General features: G+C 47.7%; 1 protein-coding gene across 1 annotated transcript in view; it reads right to left on the reverse strand.

Moving 5' to 3' along the window:
* HECTD4 (HECT domain E3 ubiquitin protein ligase 4) overlaps window positions 1-15,563 on the reverse strand; it is a 2,691,195-nt gene that overhangs the window by 1,763,984 nt on the left and 911,648 nt on the right. Inside the window, exon 37 of the mRNA XM_086943079.1 lies at window positions 1,957-2,146. Coding sequence (XP_086799205.1) covers window positions 1,957-2,146 — 190 coding nt within the window. The remainder of the gene's footprint in view (window positions 1-1,956; window positions 2,147-15,563) is intronic.

The following is a 15,563-nucleotide window of genomic DNA, read 5'->3' on the forward strand; positions in this document are numbered from 1 at the left end:
TCAGGTCAAGAATCTTGGAGTATGGGTGGACTCAAAGCTTGACTACGACTACCACACCAGACGGGTAGCTGGTACTTGCTTTTCGATTCTACGGAAACTCCGCAAAACCATCGACTTGCTCCCAGAATCCTCAAGGAAGACCCTGGTCCATGCTCTTGTTACGTCAAGATTGGACTACGGCAATGCCCTGTATCTAGGTGCCAACGCCTCTAGTCGGCGGCGACTGCAGACCATCCAGAATGCTGCCGCTCGCCTGGTCCTCCGGCTGCCCAGAAGAGCCGCCTCAAAAAAATCCCTACAAACATTACATTGGCTCCCGATCAATGAAAGGATCGACTTCAAGGCCCTTTGTATTGGCCACAGGATCGTACATGGCAAGGGCCCGGCCTTCCTTCGGAACCTGCTATGCCCCTATACGCCTACCCGTCAACTCCGCTCATTAGGAGCAGGCCTTCTCGCTGTCCCCAGACACAAGAAAGCCAGAATGGGAGGCAGATCCTTTCGTACTTTGGCGGCACACAAATGGAACTCTCTCCCCCTGAGCTTAAGAGTTGAAACTTCGGAGCTCATCTTCCGCAGGAAACTGAAAACATTCCTCTTTCCTAAAGACTAAGCCCGTATTGTTCTGACTGACGGAGCAACTGACTCTTCGGACAGCGCGGGGACACACTGACAGTGTAACCAGGCGCTATACAAATTCAGAAATAATAATAATAATAATAATGAGGCCAAAGAAGAGTTATTGGAAAAAGTGCCCTTTTTGATACTGTGGTATTGGGACAAGACTCATCCTTCTAACTAGTCAGGACAAAAGCCAACATGACTTCTAAAGCAAGCACTTCCAAAGTCAATAGATGTAATACTTTGCTACATCTGCGTGAAGATCATGAAGATCATGAAGTGAAATGAAGTGAAGTAGTGTGGCTCACTGGTTAGAGGCGGCAGACCCGAGAGCAGAGGACGGCCCGGGACCAGGGTTCGATTCCCGGCGCGGCAGGTTTCTGGACCAGGGTCAGCGGACTCGATAATTCTCTCACCTCGGTGCCCACTCTGATCAGCGATCACACTCGGCAACTCTGGGCATTAGCTTGCCTCATCTTCACTAACGGCCCCCCAGACCGCCGGGGATGCCTGGTCTCACCCTGGAGATACCCATTAAGGGACCATCTCTCAGGGAAGCCAGGAAGGGTTTCGCAGCGGTCGAAGCGCCAGGACGCCTACGGGTAGCAGTGCGCTATATAAATGCCTACACAATGACTTTTGCAATCATTATGTAGGGTACTCCATTATTTAAAATAAAAAAGCTAACTGAGATATACTTTGCAGTAAAACAGTGTTCTACTCCTCTACTCCTCTGGAATGCCATTATGCATACAAAAACCTTTGGAGTTAAACATATCTGCATACATTTTTTTCCGATTGGCTGGGTTCCATTAAAAATAACTTGCTTTGTGGTTACAATTATCTTGCAATAGGCCAAAAAGAAATCACAGGGATGACGATATGCTGACAAACTTTGTGTAAAGGGTGAAAATTGAGAAATATAAAAAACTAGAAAGTAAAAAATCCCTATTGACAATACTAGTAAATATACACTATTTATACTAGTGAGTGTTATTTAATAAGTAGTGATACATTTCTCCCTTTAATCACCTTACAGTTTCTTCCATATATATATATATATATATACACACACCCACACATATCAAAGCCATAATTCATAAAGTGCATATTAAGGTTTACACAATAATAAGGTATTAGAGAAATATGATTTATGTATTTACCTATACAAAATTTAAATATGGAAAAATATAATTTCCTAAGTTGCTCTAACTAATGATAATGAACACAAAAACATGAACAAGGTTGCATCTTGAGCACATAACTTTAAAGAATAGCAAAAAGAAACATAAAAAACATGTCTGAGGAGCAGACACTGTAAATTGTGACCATTACCTCAGCAATGGTTGCAGAACCTCGTGGGATGACTGATCTTCTCGTTTATGTATAAAAATTGAGAGTTTTCCATCCACTGCCTCACTTTCTTCTCCTAAATCTTTGTCACCTTTTAGGGAATTTTTGGGACTTGATTTAGATAAAGCTGTATCAGGTTCAGAAGCAGTTGGAGATAAAACGGTCTGACACCCTTTAGCCAAGAAGAAAGCATGATAATGATGTTAGTAAAAAACAACAACGAAATTAACACACCTTAATGGCTGCGTAACAGAACCAACTTGTTATCAAAGTTTTATCAATTCAAAAGATTTTATTGGAGACATAATAAACATCAAAACTACAGTACATGGTTAAGCGTAGAAATACATGGTAGATGAAAGTCATTAAGTAACGTTGCATTGCATAGATTAAGTGTCAGTTAGAGATACATTCCTATTTGACTTATAAAGAGATTGAGTTTGAGTGCCTCATAGTAATAAGCAAGGGTTAAGGTACGAAAATAAAAAAAGAACAAACAAGTTCCTTCCCTTATGTAACACCTTATCTGGTAGAGACTACATTTAAACAAATTAACAAAAAAGGGAGGTAGAGTAACGATGTAGGATTCTTACTCCACAGGCTTAGTTACATAAACAAGGGGAATCCTACTGACAGTGTTTAAGGGAAGTGTTACCCACGGTGATGTGGGAGCACTTCGTGTTTTTTAAAATACCCCTCACACACTAAAAGGCCCCTTGGTGTCATGCTTCATCATAGGGGTCTTCGCACCCCTCTAGCGCGATGCGGCGTGCTACGACCTACGACTACGTGGGAGCAGTTATAGAAATGACTATGTGTGGTGCGTGAGGTGCAAGTGATAGGGATACTTATGTGAGTGGTGGGATTTAGTGAAGAGTTAAAAAGATACCTGGCTCGTGGGTGTATTGGAAAAAACTTTATTCACAACCCCAGGCTGGTACTACTAAAAGAAGTGAAGTGCGAGGTTTGATCTGTCGTGTTAATGGACAGTACCTCATGTGTGCGTCAACATGTTTCGGAGCATGTGCTCCTTCTTCAGGACGGGGGCACAACTTCCCCACCTTACTCACGTTTCACTAGTTTGTAACTAAAAAGTTTTTGTATAAGTAACAAAAAGTGAGAAAAAATTATTTATGTGTATAAAAATATAGGCTATAATGTTCAATCCAATTTGCATGACCTGAGAAAAGAAAAAGAAAAATGGAGATGGTCATGAGTAGCTCAGACAGGTGCAGTCACCTGGAACAGACCATTTGCTCAATTGGCCCTGTAAAAGAAAGACTGACAAGACATACAACATAGAAAACACACACTTTGTCTCTCAAATGAATCTAAAAGAAGTGTTGGTCATACTTAATAGGTATAGCTTGCTTGCTTCATGAGCACTCTAGAACGTCTGGGGGGTGATTGCTATTTGTGCAATTGGGATACAAGGTCATTTCCCATGTGGAAACTGCAGTAGCTGCCACCTAACCCGAAAGAGTAGTGTACAGACATTCAGAAATGGCACCACTTGGGAACAGCGTCAATTTATGAATTGCAACACCAAGAACGTCGTCTATTTGATCACATGCCCCTGTGGTTGGAATACGTGGGTATGACCACCAGAGCTGTGAAAACACGAATAAACAAGCATAAGAGCAATGTGCGCTGCAAAAAAGTACGACTAAAATGGCGACACACTACCGCGAAACACAACACTGTGTAAATGATCTAAGATGGACAATCATTGAACAACTGCCATCAGAAGCAGGCTTATTTAAAAAAGAACAAAGGTGGGTGTTCCGTCTGGGTACCCACTGTCTGGGTACCCACTGTAGGAGAGTAGGGTCTGCAATTCTATGGCCACCCCAGATTTTTGCTTTTTGCTTCACTGGTTTACGACTTTCCCTGACTGTGGGCCTGCTAATCAGACCGACAGCCTAGCTGTTCTCTCTCTAAATTGACATCCATGTACTTTAAGTGCATTTACCAATTGGTATTGGGTCACTCTTGTAAGTCCTTGTACAGTGTACCATAGGTACCCAGGGCATAAGTGAACCCAAGGCCTACCAGGGGCTGCAGCATGTATTATGCCACCCCTGGCTGGCCATCTAAATCTGACAAAACTGGCTGATCAATCAGATGGGGCAAGGTGGTGTAATCACCCTTTGCTTTAGATATAGTATACCTATATCTAAACCTAAAATGGACACATATACTCCTATAAGTCACTCCTATGGCAGGCCTTAACAATCCTGGAGGCAGAGTGCTTAGAATTATGTGAGATAGTGCTCTGGCATGAGCTGAGCCTGTCTACAGCTTTCGGAACCAAGTCCTTTAGCTGTTTCCATGATAACGCGTACCATATACTCTTAAGTGCATTATAACCTCGCGGTTATTGATAACTTTGGCATAGCATTATCAAAACATGTCGAGTAAGGTGTCATACAAATTGGAATACTACCCCCTCGCCAATTCTGGCGACGGGGGTAGCATTCCACCCTTCTAGAGGGACACGACATGTACCTAACTGTGAACCCCGGTTAAAGTTAACTAGAGCCTCAGCATCACAAAATGGATGCTGCCACCACAGACACAAGTCTAACCTCCTGCTGCTGGGAGTCCTTCCAGCGAGGGAGGCATGGACAAAGGGCTTCCTGCCTTGGGAGGTGCTAGCACCACCCCAGACAGGATTTTGTGTATTAGGTAGGACAGGGCTGAAAGGAATGAGACATGCCTGGGGCACACAAGGTGTCCTGTGTATACAAGGGTTCAAACCAGTTGCTGGGGCACTCCAGCCCCAGCTCTGGCGCGACACCGGACAAAGGATAGGGGGTGTAACCACCCCCCTTCCTGGTCCCACCCATAGGAGGGACCTAGTGATAGTACAGCCCCCTTTAGCAGGATAAAGGTAAGAGCTGGTCCCATTCCAAATCAGATTAATCCTGAACTGAAATTCTACAAGAAGAAACTCTGGACTTCGACTTTCTACACAGAAGACTGAAGAAATCTCCCTTGTGGGCCAGAAGTGTCCACCCTGCATAAGCAGGCACCATCAAGCGTCCAGCGGCTTCACTCTGTCATCTTCCCTCGAGGATGCAGACTTCAGAGCCCGACGAGACCCGGATTCCCAGACCTCTCCGACCTCAACTTACATCTGCAGCACAGCTGAGATCAGTGGGTGCGACGAGACACGTGGGACCGGCCATCATGGAGAAACTGCACTTCGCTTCCAGCACGACTTCTGAGGTAACCTCGAAGTGCTTTGGGGATTGAGAAGCTCCAGCCCCGAGCAGCTCCTGCACCGAAGACCAGCCCTCCAGCATCCACGAGATCTGCGTGGGGCCCTTCAGCCTGTTTGCTGCTAAACGCGTTGCCTGGTCACTTGCCAGCTGGCTATTGGCCTCCTAGACGACGATCCACGACATCAACACCGCTGGTTTGGTTGCTCCAGACTGGCCCTTGCTTCCCTGCAAAGGAGAAGCACCCCGGACCCTCCTGGTCCGCACCAGACGTCTTTTCCACTCACCGCGTGGGTTGCCTTTGCCAAGGCCTGTTGATGCCGAATCCGGAACCAACACCGCCGACAGCGAGAGCCTGCGTGGGACAGCTCGTGCCTCCATCCTGGTCGTTGAAGACACCTCCTGGTCCACGTGGCTGCAGAGTCAAGCGCCCACTCTTCACCTGATCGCGACAACAGCATTTGGTTCCTTCCTGGTTCCACTCCAGTCACTGGCTAGTGACTTTGAACATTGTCCCCTCTGCTTTCAGGTCTTCGGCATCTCTGATCCACCCTTGGATCACACCGGATATCTTCCTCCTGGTCGCCTGCAGCATCTTTTCTTTCAGGCTCCATAGACTTCAACGCAGAAACCCGACACGACTTCGCACCTATGCACCCGCAGCCCGTGGGTGAGGTAACAAGAGCATTGCGGTGCTCAAGGGTAGATTGACTCTCCTAGTGTCCAATTTCACAGTCGTTTTAGTCCTAACTAGTCAGGATTGTCCGTACTCACCTTTTTCTTGAACTGCACTGTACATAGACGTTGTTACGCATCTCGCACGCAGAAACCCGACACGACTTCGCACCTATGCACCCGCAGCCCGTGGGTGAGGTAACAAGAGCATTGCGGTGCTCAAGGGTAGATTGACTCTCCTAGTGTCCAATTTCACAGTCGTTTTAGTCCTAACTAGTCAGGATTGTCCGTACTCACCTTTTTCTTGAACTGCACTGTACATAGACGTTGTTACGCATCTCGCGTGTGAGTTCACACTCTGCACACGCGTTCCGTGGGCCTCCTATTACTTACCTAAAGTTAAGATAGTGTAGCCCGAGCGAACTTACAGCCTCTGGACAGCTCCATTCCTTCTATCGACTTCCTTATACCACTTGTTTAGTATATGGTTTGTTGCGCCCCTAGGGCAACATTGTAACTCGTGCAACTTAACGTATTTTTCTTAAGAGTCTTGTCATGTGCCTAGCCCTCTGATCTCAAAGAGTTCAGAGGTGTTTGTTAGTTAATAAATATCTTGTTTATTTTCATAACTACCGGTGTGGTGTCCTTTCATTTGTTATTCAAGGGGTTATATGTGGTAAAACAGCTGGCTTCACATGCCAAAAGAGTTTAGCCTAAGACTGCTTTGTCCATGCTACCATTAGGATAGCTGGTCTATAAGGTTGACTTACAACCAATCACCATAAGGGTTGTTTGGGCTGATACAAGGTTGTCACTAGAATTAGTGAACATCATATATCAGGCCAACTTCTCACACCCACATCCTGGAACTAAATGATGACGTCCCTTGGGGACAGCTGTCTCATTAATAGTTATAATCACCACCTTTAGAATATCTCTACTTCCATTAATGTACTAAGGATATTAGAGAAATGATGCCATTAAAACGCCCCTGAAACTGGCGATGGATATAATTTTTCTGTTGTATCTTAACAATAATGCCTTTTATTCATACCTCTATGGCTCTACCTAAACATATATGTTTGGCAAATACTTGAGTATATACATTCAAAACCTCTCCCTCAGCTCCCACAGCAAACTTGTAATTGCTTCTGTGTTAAAAAACATGCAGCTCGAATACTCTTGTGAAAGCACGCATGCGCTTGGAATCGTGTCTATCCGTCTCGCATGCGCGTTGCAGAATACAGAAACTGAGCATGCGCGAGTAGAGAAAGACTACTGGCGCTTGCGCACGAACACGGGGCAAACAAGAGATCACGCTTTACCGGACCTGCCTTAAAAGGACCTACAATTATCTTTGGGCACATCATCACATCTGCTTGAGTTAATAAGGCGGAACCACCAATTTGGAATACCGGGTATAAATACCACACTCGGCATACTTTCTAATTCATTCCGGCGGAGCAGCGTGTGGGGTAAGACGGAGGACAACTCATCCCGAGTTTGTGAGTATAGAGTTTGCAACACAAGCATTCCATATGACTAAGTAAGTAAGAAATGATTTCAAAACACAGATTATTTCTCTACTTAGATTGCACAAATAGCAATCACCCCCAGAAGTTCTAGAGTGCTCATGAAGCAAGCAAGCTATACCTATTAAGTATGACCAAAACTTCCTTTATATTCATTTGAGAGACAAAGTGTGTGTTTTCTATGTTGTATGTCTTGTCAGTCTTTCTTTTACAGGGCCATTTGAGCAAATGGTCTGTTCCAGGTGACTGCACCTGTCTGAGCTACTCATGACCATCTCCATTTTTCTTTTTCTTTTCTCAGGTCATGCAAATTGCATTGAACTTGAGCAAAACCGCTGAAGGCACATTATAGCCTATATTTTTATACACATAAATAATTTTTTCTCACTTTTTGTTACTTATACAAAAACTTTTTAGTTACAAACTAGTGAAACGTGAGTAAGGTGGGGAAGTTGTGCCCCCGTCCTGAAGAAGGAGCACATGCTCCGAAACATGTCGACACACACATGAGGTACTGTCCATTAACACGACAGATCAAACCTCGCACTTCACTTCTTTTAGTAGTACCAGCCTGGGGTTGTGAATAAAGTTTTTTCCAATACACCCACGAGCCAGGTATCTTTTTAACTCTTCACTAAATCCCACCACTCACATAAGTATCCCTATCACTTGCACCTCACGCACCACACATAGTCATTTCTATAAGTGCTCCCACGTAGTCGTAGGTCGTAGCACGCCGCATCCCGCTAGAGGGGTGCAAAGACCCCTATGATGAAGCATGACACCAAGAGGCCTTTTTGTGTGTGAGGGGTATTTTAAAAAACACTAAGAGACTAAATCTAGCCACAGATCCCCTACTGTTGAATTTGCAAAACGTCAGACCGGATCCGGTACATTATTTGTGAGCAGTATCCTTGCATGCCGGTAGTTTGTGTCGTTCGGCTCTGGGTGCATCGTCAGCATCGTTTGCACTGGAAACGTACGCAGCACCTACACATGCACCACCTAGGCACGCTGATATCAGTTTCTTTTCATGACTTTCCACAACAGAAGCGCAGAGCCATGAAGAAAACGGACCACTGATGTGGAAAAGTATGGCCCTGAAAGGGAACAGCTCTGTCCCTAGAAATGTGTTCGCAGTGCAGGACGTATGGGTGGGTCATAAGGAATCTGCAGCTAGGTATAGTCTACCAAATAAGGCATTACCGAAGGTAAGTAACTTCTTCATCTGATATAAACTTCTAGCCACATATTCCTTACCTTTGAATAGATACCCAAGCAATACCACCTTAACTAACAATTTCAAACAAGGAAGTCCTGCAGGACTGAGCGGGCAAAGAGCCCATCCCTACAGACCTGACTGTCCAGACAGTAATGTTTGCTGAACATGTGCACGGAAGCCCATGCTGCTGCCTGGCAGAGTTCCAGGACTGGAACTCTGCGAACTAACGCAGTGGTCGCAGGTTTAGCTCTGGTGGAATGAGCTCTCAAACCTTCAGGAGGTTACTTCTTGGCCAATACGCTGCAGATTTCAATGCAAAGCATAACCCATCTGGAGATGGTCCACTTCCACAAAGCCTGGACTTTCTTCACAACAACGTACCCCACAAAGACTTGGTTGTCCTCCTGGATCTCTTGTGTGCTGTCAAGGTAGAACGACAATGCTCCTTTTGGGTCCAGATGGTGGAGTGGCTCTGCTTCTTTAGAGGGATGAGGAGAAGCATAAGGTAGGCATAGGCAGAGGGATGGATTGGCCTACGTGGAATTGGGTAACCACTTTCGGTAGAAAGGAGGCCCTTGTGAGAAGCACCAGTTTGTCCGGATAGACTGATAAGTAAGGCGGCGTAGATGACAAGGCCTGAAGATCACTTTCCCTATGGGCAGATGCTACAAGGAAGGTTCATCAGAAGCCTGAGGGAAAAATTATGGAGAGGCTCGAAAGGAGCACGCATCAAGAAAGGTAACAGAAAGAGCAGACAGATATCCCTTAAGAGTGCCCAAAGAAGAGCCTTGCTAGGCAAGGGAAAGACTGAAGAGAAAAACTTCAATAACGGGGGCAGAAATGGGATCAATGTCTTTCTGCACGCCATGCCACAAATTTTTACTGACAGGTGTATACCGTCTTGGTGGAGGGACGCATGACTGCCAAATGGCACCACTCAATCTCCATGCAAGAAGGCAGATACTGGACAGGTTCGGGTGAAGGACTCTCCTCTGCTGCTGCAACAGAAGATCTTCCTAAAGGGGCAGCCGGATCGATGGCCATACTCAGTAGCTCAGAATACCAGACAGCCTGTACCCAATCCGGAGCAACAAGGATGTCTTGGGCCCAATCGTTCTTGATCTTCTTGAGAACTCCGGGAAGAAGTGATATGGGCGGAAAGGCGAATAAGAGGCCTGTGCTCCAATTGAGCTGAAAAGCATCTCCGAGAGGGAGCTGAGTTGGAAACTCCAACGCGCAAAAGTGTTCACACTGCACATTCTCGGCAGAGGTAAACAGATCTAACCAAGGCTCTCCCCACTGTTGAAAGAGATCGTGCACCACCTCCGGTTGGAGATGCCACTTGTGATCCGCTAGGTATTGACGGCTGAGTCTGTCCACTCTGGCGTTTAGAGAGCCTGGCAGATGTTGAACCAGGCTTTCAATGCCAGTGGGATTGCACAAAGCTCTAGCAGGTTGATGTGGAGTCCAGATTTCGCTGGGACCATATTCGGCTGGGACCAGAGTCCTCTGACAGCCACCTCTGCCAGATGGCCGCCCCATCCCAGGAGTGACGCATCAGTCACTACTGTGAGATCTGGTTGGGGAAGGGAGAGTGGTCAGCCTGTGACCCTATCGCAGTTCTTGAGCCACCTCTGCAGATCTTTCACAGTACCCTTTGAGATCTGGACCATTTCGGAAAGGTTAACCTGATGCTGTGACCATTGAAACATAAGGTTCTACTGCAGAGCCCACATATGCCATCAGGCATGAGTTACTAGTACGATGCAGGAGGCCATAAGTCCCAACAGCCTCAGAGTCTGCCACAATAAAATCCGGGATAGTTTAAAACATCGGTCTCATAGCCTGAATATCCTGGGCTCACCACTCTGGAGGATAAGCCCGAAACTACACTGTGTCCAGAGTAGCTGCAATGAAAGGGATCCTCTGAGAGGGAGTAAGGTGTGACTTCGGAATGTTGATAATGAGCCCTAGAGGGCAGAAGGTTTGCTGTATTCTGGAGATGCGAGACAACAGCCTGGGGTGAGAACACCTTCAACAGACAGACGTCGAGATAGGGGAAGACTGCCACTCCTGATCTCTGCAGATGAGCAGCAACCGCTGCCATCACCTAAGTGAACAGCTGAGGGGTGCTGGTAAGGCCAAGAGCATGGTGAACTGTAGGTGCTCGTAGCTCACCGTGAACTGCAAGTAATACTGGTGGGCAGGCAGGACGGGAATGTGGAAATAGGCACCCTGCAAGTCCAACCCTACCATCTAGTCTCCTGGGTAAAGGGAAGACAGGACCGGAGCTAACATGAGCGTTTCGAATTTCTTATTTTGAGGAAGTAGTTGAGGGCCTGCAGGTCCAGGATAAGACGAGGACCTCCGCCCTTTTGGGGTCTCGAATGTAGCGGGAATAGCAACCACAACCTATTCCTGGCATTAGTACCATCTCTATGGCTCCCTTGGCCAAGAGAGCTGTGACTTAATTGCGGAGAAGAGATAGAGGATCCTCCGTCAGCCGATCGAGAGATTGAGGCATGGAGGGGGGAGGAGTTGCCACAAAGGAGGAGTAGTCCCTTCGGACGATTTGCAAAACCCACCTGTCCGATATGAGGGACTGCCAGTGGGGTAGGTGGCGGCGATTCCTGCCGCAAATTGCATACCCATGCTGATAATGGTGCAGAATATGAAGGTTAGGAGGCTGCAGATGCTAGGGTGGGTGGGGGAGGCAGTGGCGAAGGCTGACCAGACCTCTGGCTGCCAGGCCCATGAGGTCTGTGGGTACTGCGCTCTTGCCATGCAGAGGTTGGGGAGCATGCACGGCTTGGTCGCTGGGAGGGAACTTGTGCAGCTGAAAGCCCCTTCTGTAGCCATAAAAAGCAGACTGCGGGTGACGTGGGGCCATAGAAAGGCCCAAGACCCTGGCTGTAGACTAATTGTCCTTGAAGTGATTCAGCGCCAAATCCACCTTATCTCTGAAGAGACAGGTGCCATCAAAAAGCATATCCATAAGAAAGGATTAGACAGCCCCCAAAAAGCCAGTAGTATTCAACCAGGCGTGGCGCCTCAAGGCCACTGTTGATGAAACCCCTCTGCCCAGAGAGTTGGTCATGTCAAGTCCACAACAGATAGTGAGTTTCGCTGCATCTCTTCCATCAGGAATAACTTGATAGAGTTCAGCCTGGGCCTCCTCCGAGACCGTTGGCCGCACCTGCACAACCATGTCTCACAGAGCGTGGGAATAACGGCTAAAAAGCATGCTGTGTTCACGGACTACAATGCCAGGATGGCGGACGAAAACATCATCTTCCCCAAAGAGTCCAGCCGCTTGGATTCCCTATCTGGGGGAGCGGTAGGGAAGGCACCTTGTGATGTCGAGGCTTGAAGAACAAGTTACTTACCTTCGGTAACGCTTTTTCTGGTAGATACAATATCTGCCTGTGGATTCCTCACCTTGTGAATATCTCCTTGCGTCAGCAACATTCGGAAATTTTTTTTGTAGCTTCGTGCCGACTTGGACGACGTCACAGAGGCACGGCATCGCGCGCGACTCCGCTGACGTCACCGACACCATAATAGGCCCATGCCAGCGTGATGACATCAGTTCCGCCCTTTTTTCCGTGCCTTCGAGGCACACGGACGGACCGATGACCGTAGATATATACATAGTATACAGAGTACACAAATGTCAAAATAACACACACAGTGTGAAGCAAATGCAGTAATGCAATTGAAATATAACATTTCCTTGACAATAAAAAATATGTACATTACAATAACCTCAGGCATAGAAGAGTGGACAACGGTGAGGCGGGTGGGTCAGTGAGGAATCCACAGGCAGATATTGTATCTAATAGAAAAAGTGTTACCGAAGGTAAGTAACTTGTTCTTCTGATAGATACATCTGCCAGTGGATTCCTCACCTTGTGAATAGAGTCCCACAGCAGTCCCCACTCCTGTAGGAGGGTGTCCACTCTTCTATACCAGGAAATCCTGGAGGACAGCTCGCGCAAAGTGGCCCTCCCTCGTCACCTCGGTATCCAAGCAGTAATTCTTCGCGAAAGTGAGGAGGGAGGCCCAAGTCGCCGTTCTACAAATTTCCTCAACAGGCACACCCCTAGACAAAGCAGATGCAGAAGACTTTGCTCTAGTAGAGTGTGCTCTTATACCCTCTGGAGGCTCCTTACCCACCAGGGCGTAGCAGATCTTAATGCAGAGGATGATCCATCTCGAGAGCGTGCGCTTGTGCACCGCCTTCCCCTTATTGCAGCCAGCAAATTCAACAAACAGATGGTCATCCAACCTGAACTCACTTGTCCTGTCCAGGTAAAAGCTCACCGCCCTCTTAGGGTCCAAGCGGTGAAGTCTCTCCTCCTCCTTGGAAGGGTGAGGGGGAAGATAAAAAGGTAGGGAGGGTAACGGACTGCCCCAGATGGAAAGGAGTAACCACTTTAGGCAGAAAAGCAGCCCTGGTCCTAAGAACCATCCTTTCAGCATGAATGGATAAAAATGGGGGCTTTGAACTAAGAGCATGAAGCTCACTTACCCTCCTTGCCGAGGTAATTGCTACTAGAAAAATAGTCTTAAAAGACAAAAGTCTCAAGGGACATTTGAATAAAGGTTCAAAAGGCGAACCCATCAAGAACGTAAGAACAAGGTTCAAGTCCCATTGAGGTACAATAAAAGGAGTTGGAGGAAATTTATTGGTAAGGCCCTTAATGAAATGTAATACAATAGGTGATTTAAACAAAGAGGGCTGGTCCGGCAAACAAAGGAAAGCCGACACGGCCGACAAAAAACCTTTGATAGTTGCCACCGCAAAACCCTGCTGGGCCAAAAAAAGTGCGAATTGAAGTATATTGGACAAACGAGCCTTTAAAGGGTCAACGGACTTCTCCCCACACCAAGCAACAAATTTAGACCATCTATAAGAATAAATGGACTTGGTGGAGTCACGCCTGGCCGATAAGATGACATCCATCACATCGTGCGGGAGAGAAAAGGAAATCAGGTTGCCCCGCTCAATCTCCTGGCATGAAGGTGTTACTTCTGGAGGTGGGGGTGTAGTACCTGCCCCTCCATCTGAGAAAGGAGATCTGCCCTGTGAGGGAGACGGTGCGGCGGGCACGAGGAGAGGTGGAGAAGATCTGTGCACCACACCCTTCTTGGCCAATCCGGGGCGAACAATATAACTTGGGCCGGGTCTTGGCGAACCTTCCTCAGAACCCGATGAATCAAGGGTATGGGAGGAAACGCGTAAAGGAGTTGCGAGTCCCAACTCAACTGAAACGCGTCCCCCAAGGCTCCCTGCACTGGAAACTAGAGGCTGCAGAATGACGGGCAGTGAGCATTCTCGTGAGTGGCGAAGAGGTCCACCTGAGGAGTCCCCCACGCCCGAAAGACGTGACGAACTACCTCTTGATGGAGCCTCCACTCGTGGTCGGCGGCGAACTGCCGACTGAGACTGTGTGCACAACGCTTGTTGACATACCACATCGCGGTCGTGTTGTCCGTCAGGACTTGAACTGACTGACCGCGAAGGGAAGGGAGGCAGGCCTTGAGCACCAGACGTATCGCCCGCAATTCTAGAAGGTTGATGTGAAGCAACCTTTCCTCTGGAGACCAAAGACCTTTCACCTCCAGATCCCCCAGATGAGCACCCCACCGTAGAGTGGATGCATCCGATATCACTGTGGCCACCAATGGAGGCAGTTGAAAGGGCTTTCCTTGAGACAGATTGCCCTCCAAGCTCCACCAAGACAGATCCGCTGCTGTTTCTCTTGAGATCCTCACTGACTCCTCGAGATCTTCGTCGTGCTGATACCACTGCCTGCGGAGGCACCACTGGAGTGCCCTCATGTGCCAGCGTGCATGGTTGACCGACAGAATGCAAGAAGCCATCAGACCGAGCAGGCAAAGGACCTTCAGAACTGGAACAACCGCTCCATTGTGAAACAAAGGTATCATTTCCTGTATGTCGCGAATCCTTTGAGGAGGAGGGAATGCACGACACACAGTTGTGTCCAGTACCGCACCTATGAACAGGTTGCGCTGGGAGGGCACCAGGTGAGATTTGGGTACATTTATCGAAAAACCCAACCTGTGCAAAAACTGAGTTGTCTCTTGCAGATGATGGAGCACTATCTCCGGAGATTCTGCTTTGATCAGCCAATCGTCCAGATACGGAAATACTGGTATCCCCGATCTTCTGAGATGTGCAGCCACCACTGCCATTACCTTGGTGAAGACTCGAGGCGCAGTAGTAAGACCAAACGGGAGGACCGCAAACTGGTAGTGTTGCGACCCAACCGTCAAACGGAGATACTTCCTGTGCGACTTCAGGATGGGAATATGAAAATACGCATCCTGCAAATCGATCCACACCATCCAGTCTTCTTCCAGCAGCGCTTGAAGAACCTGCGCAAGGGTGAGCATCTTGAACTTCTTCTGCTTCAGGTAGAGATTTAAGATCCTGAGATCCAAGATAGGACTAAGTCTGCCATCCTTCTTGGGGATCAGCAAATAGATCAGAGTGGCATCCCTGACCCCTTTCCTGCTCTGGAACCACCTCTATCACACCCTTTCTGAACAGTGCCAGGACTTGTTCCTGCAGGAGAAGCAGATGGTCCTCCGAACAATAACCCTGGCAAGAAGGGTAATTGGGGGAAATTCCCGAAAAGGAAGAGCATACCCATTCTCCACGAGATTGAGAACCCAAAGATCTGATGTAATCAATTCCCAGTCTCGTAGAAAATGGGTAAGCCGGCCCCCCACTGGGCCCACATGATCCTCAATGGGCTGCTTTGCTGTGGTGGCAGAGGTTTGGGAAGGGGAAGGGGAAGAGGAAGAGGAGGAGGAGGAGGAGGAGGAGGAGGCTTGGCGACCTCCAAGACGAGCTCTCTGTCTGCCCCTGTATGACTTGTACATCGTATTCTGCTGCTGCTGCAGCTG

This window comes from Lissotriton vulgaris, chromosome 11, assembly GCF_964263255.1.
Source record: "Lissotriton vulgaris chromosome 11, aLisVul1.2, whole genome shotgun sequence".
In the NCBI taxonomy this organism is placed as follows: domain Eukaryota; kingdom Metazoa; phylum Chordata; class Amphibia; order Caudata; family Salamandridae; genus Lissotriton; species Lissotriton vulgaris.